This window comes from Dermacentor variabilis, chromosome 4, assembly GCF_050947875.1.
Source record: "Dermacentor variabilis isolate Ectoservices chromosome 4, ASM5094787v1, whole genome shotgun sequence".
NCBI classification, from domain to species: domain Eukaryota; kingdom Metazoa; phylum Arthropoda; class Arachnida; order Ixodida; family Ixodidae; genus Dermacentor; species Dermacentor variabilis.
Window position 1 is genome coordinate 229,156,069 of NC_134571.1, and position 18,502 is coordinate 229,174,570.

Below are 18,502 nucleotides of genomic sequence, written 5' to 3' on the forward strand. Positions count from 1 at the left end.
TATGGATTGCTTCAATTAGTACCAATTTTTCTGTCAATCACGACAAAGGTTTGTAGAGGCAGACCACAATGCACACATCAGTGTTTTTGTAGTTCGTAGAGATTTTAAATTATTACTTAGACATGAATCTCCTACTCAGCCAATGCAGCTCAACACATGCCAAGTCATTTCAGCGTAGCACAACATGGCAGTGAACATTTTCACTGCACAATAACTGTATCTGTCGTGATTTTAATTCCATTGCAACAAAGCATATGAAGTGTGTCCTTGAAGAAAAATAAATAGCACCATAAGTAAAATAAAGATCTTGCTCAAAAGCTATTTATTGCAATATAGATAAAAAAACAGGAAGAACATTCTGTCAGCGACACTTGCAGAAGGTCATTTGCTGGCAAAACTTGACGCAGCAGCACCACCATGACATGCGCCTGCAAAAAAAAAAAAAAAAACAGCAATCCATATTCATCTGCATTGCTACCACACAAAGAAACCCACGGCTTTGCTATTGTGCCAACACATTCCACAACTCGGCCCATGCATGTTATGCATGACTGGTAAAAGAATAGGGATCCTAAGCATGCTAAGAAAGTATCAGCAATGGTGCAGCGAGCTATTTCAAGAACAGATTTAAAGTTTGAGTTATAGAAATAAGTACACCTTTGCAAAATGTGCTCTTTCTGCAACATAATGTAAAAGAACTGCCTGCGACAGATTTGGAGCAGTAGCGAAACATCACACCGCATTGTGCAACCTCTGATGCCCTACCACTTATTTTTATGCTTTTTATGCACTTGCCACTAAATTGATGGCACAAATGGCACATACGTTCACTATACTCCATTCCATACGTAGCAGTCAACACTGTGGAAGCTACGCAAGAAGTTCGGTCAAGAAAAGTTATCACTCCGTGTGTTCCATCTATCCTTCGCTCACACGAGCATGTACGCGAGGCTGCTCGACGGGTTGAAAATAAAAAAATTCGAGAAGAACAAAAAACAAAAATGATCTAAAACAACGATTAGCCACCGTATACCACAGTACGTTTGTTTGTAAGGATTAAAATTTGTTTAATTCAATACTGAGCCTATATATAAAACAGTTGTGCACAATTGTGGTCAGAAAGCATCAAACTAGCTCGAAGTGCAAATGAAGCCACTGCAAGAAGTCTCTTTAGCCTCCACAACGTTGACTGCTATGTATGGAATGGAGTATATGCAGTTACGAAAGGTAACATCATTTGAATGTTCTAAAAGTTGAAGATGAAACATTCACAGAGCTGAAAAGAAGAGAAGTGTGAGCATGTTCCTGCTCCACTAGGAAGCCAATCCTGGCTATGAAGGGTAGATACTTGGGCATGTTGGCAGTTCATGTTTAAAAAAAAGAACTGCATGAGAGACAAGCACAAACAGGTTGGAAGTCAGCACTGAGTGTGTCCATGTTTCTTATGTTGTTCTTATTTCGAGCTAATCCATTGGCATTGGTGGCGGTGTAGGCCCACCGACACAACTGAAGTAGAAGTGTTCAAATCAAAATTTATTTGGTAAGAGTGGAGGAAACTGCTTTTAAAAATGAAAGGTTTCTACAGGAGCTACATTTCATTTTTCATTTTCTTCATCAATGGCTCAGCCACTGGCACACTACGCTGTTGCTGTTATCAGCTGCCGAACACAATGAATGATAAGAAAATTTAAACATTATACTACCAAGTTTAAATTGCCTGCTATTGCCCTGGCAGTCAAGAATGATAACCATGCACCAGGATAGCACTTCACTGTCAGCAAAATAACGATTTGTGACTGGCAGATAACTTCAGAAAGTACAAGCTCCACAAAGGGCAAAAAGGTCCTGAACAAGGGTAAAAAGGCAGAATGGCCGGAAATGGGAGCTCATCATTGATCATAGGTTGCAGTGCAATGGGCTGAAGGCAGGAGAATCAACAGTGCAGTTGCATCTGAATACAGGGAGAGAGAGAGAGAGAACAACTTTAGCGAAAATGCCTGCAGAGTCGGTTAGGCTCCCTCCACGCAGGGAGGACAAGCTTTTACCGCGACGCGGCCACTGCCACTGCGCGGTCAGTCTCGTGCATTGTGCTCCTCGAGGTCTTGGTTCCTCGCTACTTCCGCGGATCTGAGAGGGCCGCCGCTCCCTTCCTGGGGGTGCTGCCCCCCTTCTCCTCGGTTTCGCGTGGTCGCTGCCGAGACCTGCTGGACGGCCTTGAGTTGTGTATCTTGGTCATAGCTCCTCGTTGCAGCCTCTAGCTGCGGCGGGATCGTCGTCTTCTCGCTGGCTTCTCGTGGATTTATACTACAGTCCCAAAGGATGTGAGCCGCGGTGGCTCTCTCCTTAGCGCACAGTCTACACACATCACTCGCGTACACGCTCGGACACACGTGCTTAGCTAGCACCGGGGTGAGCAGGGACACCATGTGTAATTGCCTGTATAACACTGCCTCCTTCCGGGTAAGCCCCGGGTGAGGTGGCGGCATAGTCTGTCTATTAAGTCTGTACCACTTCACTATTTCGTTGAAGGTGGTCATCTTGTCCTTGGCACTGCACCGCGACCAACACTCCGAGTCGGCCGTGCTTCTACACACAGGGACACACAGGGACATTGGTGAAATATGTGAATGCTGATAGTTTTGTCAGTAGACCAGCATGGTTCATGTCTACAACATTCACGAGGCACGACTTGGCGATTCGAGCTGCACAATCATGTGCCAAAAGCTGCCAGGTAACTGAGAAGCAGCTGCAGAACTTCAAGGAATAATTTAAGAACGAATTGACAATCTTAATGTTTGCCCTAGTCACATCATCAAGAAGGACAAAGTCCCTTTACAGGACACCACTTCACTACGATCAATGTCTCTGATGTGGACAGAATGAAGCTGCCACTATATTTAAAAAATGATACTGAAAAGGCAATTGGCTACTGGCGCTCAAGACACCTAAGCCTACTTCACCACTCATACCCTGAAAAACACAGCAAATAATGCCCATTCTGTGCCAATTATGCCAACGGAACCCTACAATACCTGCTATCCCTCACCAATCCCAAGGGGAGGCTGTGCTGCTCAGCTCCAGCCTGAAAGACCAGCGTGAGCTGGTGGCCCGTGCCTGCTTAGCGGCCAAAAGAACCTTTGAATAAGGGCCCCTCCCCTGGTAGAAAGTTGGTTCACTAAAGCTTATTCTCTCTCTCTGTCAGTTTTAGAAAATGCCTTCTATTGAGGTACAGTATAAGGGCGCATCACCAGCTGCAACTCCGAAATCAAATAAGGCAACAAATTGATCATCCATGGTTATTATCAGTGGAAAGGCAAAAATGCTGTAGCCACTTGATACTGCTGCTACCACACAGCTCTATGTCTGCTTTGCAGCGCCAGTGGGATTTACAAATGACAGATGCTGAGAACAGCATCAGATTCTCTTGGTGCATGAAGCCCACTTCATTTGACAAAGTGGCCAAATCTGTCCACAAAGCCTGGGCCACAGTGCCTATGTATACCATAACTACAGGCTTCAGGGAAGCTGGCCTAATTGCATGTCCACCTGAGTGCAACAATGAAGTGGAACCCAGCCGCAATCCAGAGGCTAATGACTGGGACAGTGGCAGTTGAAATGTTTGACATTGCATCACAGGAGAAGAACATTGAATGAAGTGCAATAAAGTTAAGAGTGCTGCTTCTTGGGCAAGTTGAAATTGAATCCTGTGGTGAGGTACGTTTTTAACTCAGGGACAGAGTAGGGCACATAGCTAAACGTTGTCTGCTCTTGTTTGTTGATCTGTGCCTTACTCTGTCCCTGTCCTAAAAGCACACCTCGTCACAGTTTGCAATAATGTTGCCTTCCTGTACCCAAGAGGAGCGTTTGTTGAATATTTTTAAATTTTTCTTGTCCACCATCCTGTGTTCTGGGGTGGGTTGATCAGTTGCTGGCTGGGTTCTCCCTGAGTAGACACTTCCTAAAAAAGTTAAGCACATCCAAGACACATGCTGTGAAGCTTTGGTGATACCTATCTGATGTTGTATAAGGACTGGTTTGGTTTGATGAGAGCTAGCCCCAGTCAAAGGTCCTTTGAAGTTAAGGAGCATTGAGCTTTCAAAGGCACATTAGTTCAAGGGATATGTCTCGGTGCTACACGGTCTCCAGATGGTCTCCGTTGAAGCTTTTAACAGGAACTGCAATGTATCCTTAGCGCTGCCATCACCTCGATAGTAATAAAAAAATATGGCCCAAATGCGTCTTATAATAAATTTGTCATATTCTTTTTCAGCAATATTTATTTTTCCTAATACACAGAAACATCAAAACAAAATCCACGCGTACTAGAGGCATTACTTTACCAAATACAGATGTATTTATTGCAATGATGGCCACCATGTGTACCGCTTCGTACACCGCATGTTGGCGTCGATTATTCAGTGTTGCCCTTGCTTCAGCAGCTTTGTTTCATTCCCTGTGGCTAGGCAGCGGTAGGTACACGTAAACACGGTAAAATAAAGAACTACAAAACAAAAGTGACGAGGGAAGAAGATGCGCAGAAAAAAGCCAAGGAGACTGGGATGCCTAGCAACCGCTAACCGAAGAACCAAATCGCACATGGCACTATTAACTCTAGGCATGGCACACGTGTTGCGTCGATGTTGCTGCTGACGACAGGCTGGGCCGGCGCTGCTGCACAGTCGCGTTCATAATGATTGCAGGTGTCTCGAAAGTGTTTAGTACTTTAGCAATAGTATTCAGTACTTATAAGCTTGTTCTGAAGACGTAAAAATTGAACTTTCATATTTTAGATATTTTTTTTCTGCTGTTGGACGCCCTCTAGGCTCGAAAGTATTCCCTTGAGCTTTCCAAGGACAAATGCACACTCCCTTGACTAAAAGCTGCCTTCCAGTAGGGCTCCTCTGCTGTGCCTGTGTGACAGTGCGCATTCTCCCTTGAAGTAAAGGATCTTTGGTTCGAAGGACTTTGAAAGTGCCCATATGACTGTGCATAAGCTATGTAAAGAAAATCGGCTAAATTAAAAAATCCGTTAAACATACTTCACCATTCCATTAAGGGATCGAGGTTCTTTAGAGATGCCCGTGAGCTGACATTGCATGTTGAAGCTTTACGCAGGAAGTTATTTTTGGGTATGCAAACAAATGTGGGCATGCTTGGTGAGCATTCAAAGGCTATATAAGCCACTTTGCAGGTACTCCCGATAACCGTCGTACTTAAATTCACAAATATATCCGACGAAGTAACAAACAACCCAACAGCTAGGCAGGCACACCAGACCCAGGAAAGCAGGCAAGGGAAGCATCACTTAAAAAGAAATGCATCTGGCTATTAATTTCAAACAAGTAATAGCCTGATCTTCTACCCATTTGGTTACAGCTGTAAGTGCAAAAAGCGCACATTACACGTAGTGGCAGGCTCACCTGTAGAGCAATAACTCTATGTGTATGGAAGGGTGGCATCACCTAGCAATACAATTATTAGCTTACTGATGATGATGATCATTGGCATCCCCTTCGAAATGGAGCGGTGAGAAATAGCCACCTAGCCTGCTTTGATTTAATTAGGTACGCTGTACATGTTTTTCTTTCTAGCATTTTTGCGTACATCTCCTGAAGCTTTCTTTTCTTCCTCAAAACTGCTCTATCTACCTTGTGTGGCTACCTATGCCTGTAACACATCCGGTTCTATCAATCTCTTCCCTGCTTTTTTTCCACCAATACTTTAAATGTCTTGCTTATCTCTTGCTAAATTCAAGCGTTTCTGGACTATGTACATTACCTATGGGTCCCACTGGGTGAATCCCTCCACATTCCATCAGGATGTGCAAAGTTGTCTCCGGATTTTTCCTCATGCCTCATTCTGCTGAGAATACGTGTTTCGGTATGTACATGGTCCTGAATATTTGACTGTGTGTGGTGAATAAAAAAAATAGATTTTGCACTCACCACTGCATTGTTCTTGCTCAAATTTTGCAGAACTATTGCATTTTGGCATCGACTTCATTTAGTATAACACTTGGCAGGATTAGTCGCCTGTTTTTTAAGACAAAAATTAGAAACTTTTGTCGTCTATGGGAAAAATTGTCTGAAAAGCAGCCCTGGCAGTGTCGCCACCTGTCGTCATCTGCAGAAAGCAGCGGTTCAGGGAGGGCTGCCGCGTGTTGCCCGCTCCTGGAGCAGGCCACTGTTTATGCTTTATGCTTGCATCGTACTGGCAGCAGTTCATATGCCCAGTTTGGTGGCCGGTATATTGCACCAACAACTGAACGTGAATCTAAAAGAACAAAGAGAGATTCAACCGTACTGTTACTAATCTCAGTATCGGTGATAATCCTAAAGGGTACCGTCTGCTTGATTAGTAGAGCCACTCCACCACCGCGCGATACAGCATTCCTGGGATTGCTTACAAGACTGTATCCCGGAATGGAGATGTGCTCACCTTCTTTTAATAAAGTTTCCGTTAAGCCAATTACATCAAAGGTAAAATTATGCTGTGCCAAAAAGGAACACAATGTATCTTTGTTTCTTCGAAAACTTCGAATGTTACAGTGAAGTATCGATATACCCTGGGTTTTGTGGAATTCCCGTTCAACATCACGGATTGAGAATGCCATGGATTGAGAATGCCATCACGGATTGAGAATGTGTGGCAAACAAGACTTAGCTCTAGAGGCTCTAGAGAACGCCATGATTGGTGTGGCAAACAAGACTTAGCTCTAGAGGCTCTAAACTACCTTTTTCAGGTCGTCTTCAGAAATGATGTGCAATACACGAGAATTCTCGGTTTTCCGCATTAGAATTTTGGCCTGCGATTCCCATACATACTTCCAATTTTTCTCTCTTCTCACTTGGCAGAGGTGTTCATTAATGAATATGGGCTCATTCTTTTGGAAGCCAAGGGCCAATGTAGACAATCTCTCTTTCTTGGCATTCTTTATCATTTTGTCTCGGACTGCAATGGAGGTAAACCTTACCAAAATATTCTGTTGAGCCTTGTTTTTGGTCGGAACTCGATGCAGTACATCGATATCTTCAGTACGAAGTTCCATCTTCAAGCAAGTCGCTATGTTTTGCATCATGTCTGGCAGCGATTCGTCTGCCGACAATGGAACATTTCTTATTTGCAAGTTGTTCCGACGACTGTATTGCTTGAGCTCGATTATTTCCTGTCGCATTTCTCTCACTTCCCCCTGCAACTGGCACACATCGCCAATAATGCTAGCCTGCTGGTGTTTCACTTCTGATAGTTCGTGGTGCACGTTGTGCACGTCAGTCCTTAGTTGCTCAAATGTCCTATTCATGACATCCATGGATGTCTTGATGTCCTGCATGTCCCTCTGGGACTGTTTGTTGTCTGCTACTAAGCTTTTTATGTCAACTCTGATGCTTGTTGTGATACTTTCCAGCTTTGAGGTTATGTCAACCAAGACTTTAGCTAGTTCTTTAATGGTACCCGGCGGTTTGTCCGCAAGAACCTGTCCAAATGATTTCAGCGGATTTTCACCCATTACAATTTTCCTACAACAGAGCAACAATGCAACAATGCAGAGCGATCCAGCAGCTATAATTTGAACTCGAGATGAACATTTGAACGCTTATGTACCTGCAAAGATGCAAGGTCCGGGTTTAGTACATGGAAGGTGCTACTTGCTGCCTGGATCGCTCTGAAGTGATGCTGGCTCCATCCAGACAGGGCTCTTATAGCAAAGCCAAGGTGCGTCATTTGCCAGAATAGCCGCTGCGCGCACCAGCTGCTGTGGTGACAGCGCGATCAGCCACTTCTTTTTTAGGAAGTGTAAAAACTGTAAATATCCCATCACTTGAAAACCAAGTTTATTTTTTGTGTTGTCGCCATATGTACAATACCTGATATTTTCATTCTGTTAGCAGAAATTTAATTTACGTGAGAAGTACCTCGTCCTGTTTCTGAAAATTTCACTCTAGAAACGACCTTGAAAGCAGAGCAGCTTTTTGCAAAGGAGAATAAATTTAAAAATAGCGGAACATGCAACCTTTAGGAGGGTAGTGATTAGTCAAAGGCCCTTGCTCCATAAGTTGGGCCCCGTTCAACATGACACTGCTCGGTGACACTCACTTCAAGTTGTCTTTTTTTTTCAACTTTAGAGTTGTCAAGCACCCTTGTCTGCGCTTGTGAATTGCTCCCCTTAGTTGCTTGCTGGACGTGCTTCGTTGTATAACTCCAATATCCAGCTTCTGCTCATTGAGCACTCTCTTGATGCCGCATGCTGACAGTGAAAACAAGTGTTGGTTCGTTTAAAATGATGACAAAACTGCATTACTTGAATGATTACATGCTGGAAAAACAAGTGTCGGTTCGTTTAAGATGATAACAAAACTGTATTACTTGAATGATTACATGATTACATTTCCCTTATATAGTTTGTTATTCGGGTTGCTCGCTGGATGAGACCTATGCTGTCTGTGCTTCAGAGCTCTTCTGTTTCTCCCGCTCCACTCATCTACAGGTCTGACCCTTGCATCATTGAATGTGCTGCGATCAACTGAGCGTGCGAGATCCGCGGGTTGTCTTTCAAGGATGTTTGTTGGAGGCACATGACATAAGCATAGGGAATGGTGTCGGTAGACAGCTGCCTTGTCATATTGTACACGAAGTGCCTGTGCTTATACTGGCACACCCTCGTTGAGCTCTAGCACAGATCATGCTCTAATGTTGCTGCAGTGTCTACTCTTCTCAGGAATGCAAGCTCCATCTTTGGGCACCTCATCCACATTAATGCATTCAGTGATTGATTTGCATTTTGCATCTGCATCCTCAAACATTGTGCATGGAGATCTAGCTAACTTTACTGTTTGCATAGATGCACTAGCCTTGTTGCAATGCCTCTACTCAACTTGGACCTCTGTAGTAAGAAGAAATGCCTGACCAACAATGGAATCGAACCTCTGCCTTTGAGCACAGCAGCCAAATGCTCTAATCACTAGGCTATGATTGGACGGAGACTCCTAATGTGCCGAAGCCCACTAGCCCTTTGAGATGTGTGGAGAGTGTGTCATGTGGTAGTTTCTCGGGAGCTCGTGCTTTGAGGCACTGTCTTTGGGATTGGCTCAAATTCGGTTGTACTTTCCTTGTACCAGCTATCGTTATATAGAAACTGTATGACATTGTACCACCTTCAAGGTCAACCTTGGTTGACCATGCTGTAACATTTATTTGCTGCAGTACTAATGCCATCAATGTTTTAACATAGACTGCGTTTCACATGTCTCTTTATTTTCTTGACAGAGGCCCTTGCTTGAGGCGATCAAACATCTCCCAGCTTTGTTGAGCAGTCTTCTTTATATTGTTTTGCTTGATGCACTAGGTTCAGCAGAGTCGCAAAAAGAAGAGGGTGCATCTGCCTATACTGAGCTTTTAAAGGTAGCTGTTTTTTTGTGAAATGGGGCACTTTTTTTAATGTCAATGGCTTATCACTGTTCTGAGCAACATGCACCTTGGTCTCACCGAGGGCCTAGTTGCACCAAAAGTTGTGCGCTGAAGAACATCAGAAGAGATTCCAGATTTCGTTGGGGCAGACTCATTGATTCCTTTGAGAATCCTTGCTGCCTGCTCATGATGAATAATGTGCTTCATGAAATCGAAGGACTACATTCGTTTGCAGAATTTGAACACGGCACAACATCAAGCAGTATGTGGCGAGACTTGTAACAATGGCTTTTAACCTTCTGATGTGCCCACACAGGCGATACATATAAGCCAAAGGGTACACTGGCAGTAAAGCCTGCTATTCAAGCAGGCTTCACAGCTGATCTTGCTCATTTAGCTGGCTGTCAGCAAATCTTTTCCGTAGAAGCTTAATTGTGTCTTTAACATCCTTTCATATTTCTTGGAACTCTAAAACAGCCAATGCAGCTGACTGAGTAACAAGTGACCTGAAGTAATTAAATTTGTCAGTGTTATTGTGAATGGCATGATCGACGTTAATTCAGAGTATCTTTATGCAGCAAATAAAGATTCTTGCCTCTGCAACCGAGGGTTTCTCGTTTTCTTTTTAAACTATCCACCGAAGCTGCAATAAGCATGATGCGGATAACGCAGAAAGGAGGTAACAGAAAGCGTCACCATAAAAGTTTTGTTTAAGGTTCATTCAAATAGTTCGTAATGTTGCATGCATGTGTCCCATTACCCGCGTTTTGTCCTCTTTGCACACTCGAAAAGCGCGAACAGATAATAATATTTGGGGTTTTACGTGCCAAAACCACTTTCTGATTATGAGGCACGCCGTAGTGGAGGACTCCGGAAATTTTGACCACCTGGGGTTCTTTAACGTGCACCTAAATCTAAGCACACGGGTGTTTTCGCATTTCGCCCCCATCGAAATGCGGCCGCCGTGGCCGGGATTCGATCCCGCGACCTCGTGCTCAGCAGCCCAACACCATAGCCACTGAGCAACCACGGCGGGTAAGCGCGAACAGAAAAGTGCAAAACTTGCCCAGCATTCTACTTGCACTTTCCCACGGTTAAGAGAGAGAGACTATCTAAATAAGCAGCTGCAAACATTGACTCTCTCTAGTTATTATTGTTATTATAAACACTGCATCTTCATTTCCTGGACCTCACGCGCTCGCAGCGACCACGACCGTGTCAGCGACCAACAATTCCAACTCGTGCTGAAGCGTACATACCTGGCGTCAACACAGCAAATGCTACGAACGCGACATAAGTACATACCAGCAAGCCCACTCATCACGCTTTCTAGTAGCACAGTCAAGCGCACCGATTGAGACAGCACAGCTAATGATGTAAAAGTTTACTCACATTTCGCTTTCTGCAGGCTGTGGCGCTCCACCGACGCTCGGTAGCTCGATCAGCAGTGCTCATCCTAGGGCGTCGCCATTTGCCAGGGCGAGGTTGCGGTGCCGTAAGTGTCGTAGCTTCCAACAGGCGTCAATTTCAGCAATTGGCGTCGTGTACAGTATTTTTGTGATTTACGAAATCTTGTTTAACAATACATACGCCACAGTACACTTCGCTTTTAGCTGACTTCTTTCAAAGCAGCGGAAGTCACGTGACCTGCTTTGGCCTATAGTGCCACGCCCCGTTGTAGCTGCTAGCGGATGAAAATACGCGCCCGGGGCACCATGGGTATAGTGAACTAGAATATATTCTAGTTCACTATAACCATGGGGAACCAGCGCTGGATAGGCGGCGCGTCGCAAAGAGTGCGTTGCACGCCGCCCTGGCGACGAGACGCGGCATATTCCAGCCTCCCGACCAGACGAGACACACGTGCGCGGCCGTTGGCGGCCGTATTATAGTTCGTATGTTTCCGTTTTCGCGCCGCTTCAAGCATAGAGTTTCTCACTACATTAACTAGAGGGAAACCTGGCGCTGCTGCGCTGTGGAATGCATGGGAATGCCGGTATGTTGTCACTTCGGATTGGCATCGTTCTTGGAGAGACAGGACACCTTGAACATAGAGTTTCCAGGAAACTCTATGACCTTGAAGACTTGCTTGGCTAGCACCGTTCCGTTTGTCACAATGATTCATTTTCTACTAAAACAGCGCGTGAAAAGTTGTTTTGGTTTTATTATTACGCAAAAACATGTTCTGTTTAACTATAAGAACTTGTTATTGCTCGTATGATTATATGTTACGTAAAAAGTATCAGCGGGCCGCTAAAGTTGGAGGACAGACGACAAGGTTCGCGCTCGCTTTGAAACAGTTGGTCGTCTGTTGCTTTTCTTCGCTTGGTCATGCATTGTTGGTGAGTAAAGATGTAATATGTGTGAATGGAAACATTTTATGAAGATTTTACTTTGAAAACGCGTTATTTGCGTAGCCATAGTCACGTTTTAGACGAAGCCTCTTACAACACCAGCCAACACGAGCCTCGCAGACACATAAACCGTCATTCCCATGACGGCACGGTGCCTCCTTAAGAAACTCCCATAGACGGTGGCGCCAGATTACCCTCTAGGTGTTATAGTGAGAAACTCTATGGAGCTAGAGTTACTGTATATGCCTGCGGTAGCACATACAGTAACTCTAATCCGAGCGTCCGAGCAGCGCCACCAGTAGCTTTTTAGCGCATCTTCCCCGCTTCGCGCACTGATCGCACTGATACGCCGGCTGCTCAGTTTCGTGTGGTTTCGTTGAAGCATATTAGCCGAGAAAGAAACGTCTGTTCCCAATTTTCCTGCAGCGCGGAGGCAGTTTACGGTTTTGCACAATCTACGCCACCAGCAGCCAACGTCGAGCACTGCGTGGTGCAGCGCAGAGGCTAGCGCATCTCGGCATGGTACCACCGATTGTGGACCAACTGCTGGGCGCGTCACACGACCAGGTTGAGAGCTTACTGAAGGAGTTTAATGCAAAGGTGAGCGAGCAGCAGGCTGTAGGGATTGCGTCGGCTTCTGCGTGTTCCCATGTTGTCGTTTTTGTGTCGTTGCTGTTCTCCCCATCGATTGGCACTGCTGAGGCGTGATTAGTAAGTGCGCGCGGTGAATAGCGTTTCGTTCAATCGTCAATTGGTGAACCCGCGAATTTCCTTGAATATTTTTATGCGCTTGCAATTACGAACGAGTGGCTGACCTGTGTCTCTTTCTTTCCGTCCCGTTTGAAGGTTGCGATTTCCTTGATTTCAAGAAGAACCAACTAGCCTAAGGTCAACATTAGCGTGATGTATGGAGGAACACGGTAACATTGGCAGAACGGCTGTTCGGAGAATGCTTTGGATGGCCACTTAGTTCTTGGAAATGATGGAATACCGCGCTGGACCAAGGACGTGATGAACTGAGACACTACAAACACATGAAGCGCACACTATCGACTGTTTATTGACGGTGGAAAAGGCACATGGATAAGCAATTAGCAACGTATCACGTACATGGTCATATATATCTACGTCAAGTTTGTATGCGCGCGAATTTTTTTTTCGGCAGTTAAATTTCTTTAAATTGTTCCCATGTGCTACGGATGGTGCGCTGACACACGCACCCTTTCTTCGCTATGCAGTGCGCCGATAATTTTTCGGTGCATTATTTGTTTGTCGTGGGTGGTAATATTGGTGGTTCGTTCAACTTTTGGCTGGCAAGCACACCTCGAGCAATGCACAGCGAGGTTTCCACATTCCGGTGACGCTTTGCCTGTATAGTTGTGTTCTCGTAGCCTTTCTTTCAAACGCCGGCCAGCCTGTCCGATGCACGGCTGCCCGCAAGACAAAGGGATGTAGAGCGCAACTTGGACTTGACGGTACCTCCTAGATCTCCGGTTCTTCGCATTTGCACACATTCCTTTGAGCTTGATGGGTGCCGACAGCACCAACTTTACATTTTGCTGACTATATTTTGTTATTTTATGCGAGATAGGGTGATACTGCCTTACAGCAAGCATACAAACCTTTGTCTGCTGCACGGATTTTCTGTGTTTTCTTTGCGGGCTTCAGGCATTTTGCGGCACTGCTGTCAGCATCTGGTCAGAGTATCCGGATTCCACGAGGTGTCTTATCAGTATGCGCAAACTTTCGCCCAGAGTGCCGATTTGGGCTAGTTGGTTGAAGTTCCACATATTGGACAAACAACCCAGACAAGCAGGACTACAGAAGACAACAACACAGGTGTTGGCTGTCAACCGGCAGTTTATTTGATGCAAGTATGTAGAGAAAAATAACGGGAAGATATGGTGATAGCCAATGTGCCAGTCATAGAAGTTTGTGGAAATGCAAGGTTTCAAGACCAGTGTGGGACAAGTCCTACATTGCCATCACCGCTTGACCAGACATTCTGTAATTAGGTGGCCAGTATTAATCTGTAGTCATTTGCTATGGTGTCTCCCAGTGTTTGTAAAACCAGTGATGGTTTGCTAGACAATGCAGACCAAAAATGCAGTCTTTCAAAACTTTTGGAATGTATGAATATACTTTCATGTATGCAAATATATAATGATGGATTGTACAAGTGGGTAAAGTTGCTGATGATTAACGGAATATGTGCTTTCCTGTTGCAGCATGCCCAGATATTCACTTTTCCTGACCTAAGCCTGGATGATCGGCAGGTAAGTCGGTCCTTATTCTTGAGCAGGCCCGTTATTTCAAAGCTTTGAGCTGCACATGGAAGTTCTCTTGCTGCATTTTGTCTTGATTTGCTAAAAATGCCTGGTCTGCCGATCACTAACTGTAGTGGCAGTACAAACCGCTCACAATATCAAGAAAATGCCCATCTAGTCAAGCATTACAAATTTATGTGTGGACTGATAGGTCAGCTGTACCATAAGCTAGTGAACTAAGGAGGACACAAAACAGAAATGGCCATGCCACCCTAATCAATAATTACGTGAAGCTGTTTTGCTATTTTAATGTGATTAACATTATTTGGTAAGTTCACACACTTTTAGGTGACTATCTTCAGGCTTCCCTTAATAGGGTACTTGCAATTTTCTCGTCAACTTAGGTTTCTGTGTGGTTTGAGATGCACCGTCAGACCAACTTGGGTCTATGGGTCTGTTCTACTGGGTATGTGTTGCTCTGCAGAACTTTTTTGGTGTCAGCTTGGGTCACTGGGTATTTGGAGCTCTTCAGTGGACCTTTTTGTCGTCAACTAGAGTCACTGTGTATGTGCCACTGCGTATGTGCCGCTCTTCAATATGCCTCTTCGACGCCAGACGCCAACTTGACTCACTGGGCAGGCGCCACTAGGTGCAACTAGGAATGTTTTGCTCTTCAGAGAATTTGTTTGACACCAACTAGGGTCACTGGGTATGTGCTGCTCTTCAATGAACCTTTTTCATGCCAACTGACAGGCCGCCATTAGAATATGAACCTGGCAACGTTTAAAGCTAGAACGTTATCTAGTGAGGCGAGTCTAGCAGTGCTATTGGAGGAATTATAGGGCAGTAAATGGGATATAATAGGGCTCAGTGAAGTTAGGAGGCCAAAAGAAGCATATAAAGTGCTAAAAAGCGGGCACTTCCTGTGCTACTGGGGTTTAGCGGTGAGACGAGAACTAGGAGTCGGATTCATGATTAATAAGAGTATAGCTGGTAACATACAGGAATTCTATAGCATTAACGAGAGGGTGGCAGGTCTTGTTGTGCAACTTAATAAGCGGTACAAAATGAAGGTTGTACAGGTCTACGCCCCTACATCCAGTCATGATGACCAGAAAGTCGAAAGCTTCTGTGAAGACGTCGAGGTGATGGGTAGAGTGAAAACAAAAAACACTATACTGATGGGCGACTTCAGTGCCAAGGTAGACAAGAAGCAGGCTGGAGACAAGGCAGTGGGGAAATATGGCATAGGCACTAAGAATAGCAGTGGAGAGTTATTAGTAGAGTTTGCGGAACATAATGATATGCGGATAATGAATACCTTCTTCCGCAAGCGGGATAGCCGAAAGCGGACGTAGAGGAGCCCGAACGGCGAGACTAGAAATGAAATAGACTTCGTACTCTGCGCTAACCCTGGCATCATACAAGATGTGGACGTGCTCAGCAAGGTGCGCTGCAGTGACCATAGGATGGTAAGAACTCGAATTAGCCTAGACCTGAGGAGGGAGCGGAAGAAACTGGTACATAAGAAGCCGATCAATGAGTTAGTGGTAAGAGGGAAAATAGAGGAATTCCGGATCAAGCTACGGAACAGGTATTCGGCTATAACTCAGGAAGAGGACCTTAGTGCTGAAGCAATGAACGACAATCTTGTGGGCATCATTAAGGAGTGTGCAATAGAAGTTGGTAGTGACTCCGTTAGACAGGATAGCGGTAAGCTATTGCAGGAGACGAAAGATCTGATCAAGAAATGCCAATGTATGAAAGCCTCTAACCCTACAGCAAGAATAGAACTGGCAGAACTTTCGAAGTTAATCAACAAGTGTAAGACAGCTGACATAAGGAAGTATAATATGGATAGAATTGAACATGCTCTCAGGAATGGAGGAAGCCTAAAAGCAGTGAAGAAGAAACTAGGAATTGGCAAGAATCAGATGTATGCGTTTAGAGACAAAGCCGGCAGTATCATTACTAATATGGATGAGATACTAGTTCAAGTGGCTGAGGAGTTCTATAGAGATTTATACAGTACCAGTGGCACCCACGACGATAATGGAAGAGACAATAGTCTAGAGGAATTCGAAATCCCACAGGTAACGCCGGAAGAAGTAAAGAAAGCCTTGGGAGCTGTGCAAAGGGGGAAGGCAGCTGGAGAGGATCAGGTAGCAGCAGATTTGTTGAAGGGTGGTGGCCAGATTGTTCTAGAGAAACTGGCCACCCTGTATACGCAATGCCTCATGACCTCGAGCATACCAGAATTTTCGAATAATGCTAACATAGTCTTAATCCATAAGAAAGGGGACGCCAAAGACTTGAAAAATTATAGACCGATCAGCTTACTGTCACTTGCCTACAAACTATTTACTAAGGTAAGGTAATCGCAAATAGAACCAGGAACACCTTAGACTTCTGTCAAGCAAAGGACCAGGCAGGATTCCGTAAAGGCTACGCAACAATAGACCATATTCACACTATCAATCAGGTTATAGAGAAATGTGCAGAATTTAACTAACCCTTATATATAGCTTTCATTCAGTACTAGAAAGCGTTTGATTCTGTCGAAACCTCAGCAGTCATGGAGGCATTACGGAATCGGTGTAGACGAGCCATATGTAAATATACTGAAAGATATCTATAGAGCCTCCACAGTCACAGTAGACCTCCATAAAGAAAGCAACAAAATCCCAATAAAGAAAGGCAAACTTCTTAATGTCATCCGCCCACCTAACTTTCTGCCGCCGCCTGCTACGCTTCCCTTCCCTAACTAACTACGATCTCTCCTATGCTATTCACAGCGTCCTTACAGGAGGTATTCAGAGACCTGGATTGAGAAGAACTGGGGATAAGAGTTAATGGAGAATAGGTTAGTAACTTGCGATTCGCTGATGATATTGCCTTGCTTAGTAACTCAGGGGACCAACTGCAATGTATGCTCACTGACCTGGAGAGGCAAAGCAGAAGAGTGGGTCTAAAAATTAGTCTGCAGAAAACTAATGTTTAACAGTCTCGGAAGAGAACAGCAATTTACAATAGGTAGCGAGGCACAGGAAGTGGTAAGTGAATACATCTACTTAGGGCAGGTAGTGATGGCAGATCCGGGTCATGAGATGGAAATACTAATCAGTAGAATAAGAATGGGGTGCGTTTGGCAGGCATTCTCAGATCATGAACAGCAGGTTGCCATTATCCCTCAAGAGAAAAGTGTATAATTGCTGTGACTTACCAGTACTCACCTACAGGGCAGAAACCTGGACGCTTACGAAAAGGGTTCTACCTAAATGGAGGCCGACGCAACAAACTATGGAAAGAAGAATGATGGGCGTAACGTTAAGGGATAAGAAAAGAGCAGATTGGGTGAGGGAACAAATGCGAGTTAATGACATATTAGTTGAAATCAAGAAAATGAAATGGGGGGGGGGGGCCATGGGCAGGACATGTAATGAGGACGGAAGATAACCGATGGTCATTAAGGGTTTTGGACTGGATTCCAAGGGAAGGGGAGTGTAGCAGGGGGCGGCAGAAAGTTAGGTGGGCGGATGAGATTAAGAAGTTTGCAGGGACAACATGGCCACAATTAGTACATGGCCAGGGTGGTTTGGAGTATGGGAGAGGCCTTTGCCCTGCAGTGGGCGTAACCAGACTGCTGCTGCTGCTGCTGCTGCTGCTGATGATGATGATGATGAGGTTCACTGGGTATGTGCCAGTGGCTATAAGCCACTCTTCAATAAGCCTCTTTGATGCCAGATGCCAACTTGAGTTACTGGGTGTGTGCCACTAGGCATGTTCGGCTCTTCAGTGAACTTCTTTGACGCCAACTAGGGTCACTGGGTATGTGCCAATGGGTATGTGCCACTCTTCAGTAAGCCTCTTTGATGCCAGATGCCAACTTGAGTTACAGGGTATGAGCCACTAGGCATGTTCGGCTCTTCAGTGAACTTCTTTGACGCCAACTAGGGTCACTGGGTATGTGCCAATGGGTATGTGCCACTCTTCAGTAAGCCTCTTTGATGCCAGATGCCAACTTGAGTTACAGGGTATGAGCCACTAGGCATGTTCGACTCTTCAGTGAACTTCTTTGACGCCAACTAGGGTCACTGGGTATGTGCCAATGGGTATGTGCCACTCTTCAGTAAGCCTCTTTGATGCCAGATGCCAACTTGAGTTACAGGGTATGAGCCACTAGGCATGTTCAGCTCTTCAGTGAACTTCTTTGATGCCAACTAGGGTCACTGGGTATGTGCCAATGGGTATGTGGCACTCTTCAGTAAGCCTCTTTGATGCCAGATGCCAACTTGAGTTACTGGGTGTGAGCCACTAGGCATGTTCGGCTCTTCAGGGAACTTCTTTGATGCCGACTAGGGTCACTGGGCATGTGCCGCTCTTCAGTGAACTGTTCCGATGTTAACTTGGGTCCAAGTTTGCATTAACACAGCAAGCTTGGCGTGTTGGTGACTGAACACATTCCTAGGGGTGGGC

General features: G+C 45.1%; 2 protein-coding genes across 9 annotated transcripts in view; one reads left to right on the forward strand and one right to left on the reverse strand.

Moving 5' to 3' along the window:
* Positions 1–305: 305 nt before the first annotated feature.
* On the reverse strand, positions 306–11,323 carry LOC142580161 (uncharacterized). Of its 4 annotated transcripts, none has more exons than XR_012827600.1 (3): positions 10,798–11,323; positions 5,779–5,906; positions 306–428 (listed from the first exon to the last, which is right to left on the reverse strand). XR_012827600.1 is itself a non-coding variant. In XM_075691020.1 (3 exons), exons 1-3 carry the CDS (start codon positions 10,858–10,860, stop codon positions 2,073–2,075), a joined length of 705 nt encoding a protein of 234 aa, XP_075547135.1. In that variant the 5' UTR covers positions 10,861–11,323; the 3' UTR covers positions 1,516–2,072. The 4 variants fall into 4 exon arrangements, 1 of the variants encoding a protein (XP_075547135.1); XR_012827601.1 differs by lacking the exon at positions 5,779–5,906 and adding an exon at positions 8,095–8,245; XM_075691020.1 differs by lacking the exon at positions 306–428 and adding an exon at positions 1,516–2,586.
* Positions 11,324–11,970: 647 nt separating this feature from the next.
* Positions 11,971–18,502, forward strand: part of ric8a (ric8 guanine nucleotide exchange factor A) — a 513,564-nt gene continuing 507,032 nt past the window's right edge. Inside the window, exons 1-2 of one of the 5 annotated variants that reach the window (XM_075691022.1) lie at positions 11,971–12,359; positions 13,988–14,035. In XM_075691022.1, coding sequence (XP_075547137.1) covers positions 12,279–12,359; positions 13,988–14,035 — 129 coding nt within the window. In that variant the 5' untranslated portion in view covers positions 11,971–12,278. Of the gene's footprint in view, positions 12,360–12,408; positions 12,471–13,372; positions 13,599–13,987; positions 14,036–18,502 lie in introns of those variants that run through there. The other 4 variants (XM_075691025.1, XM_075691023.1, XM_075691021.1 and 1 more) reach the window with 4 other exon arrangements.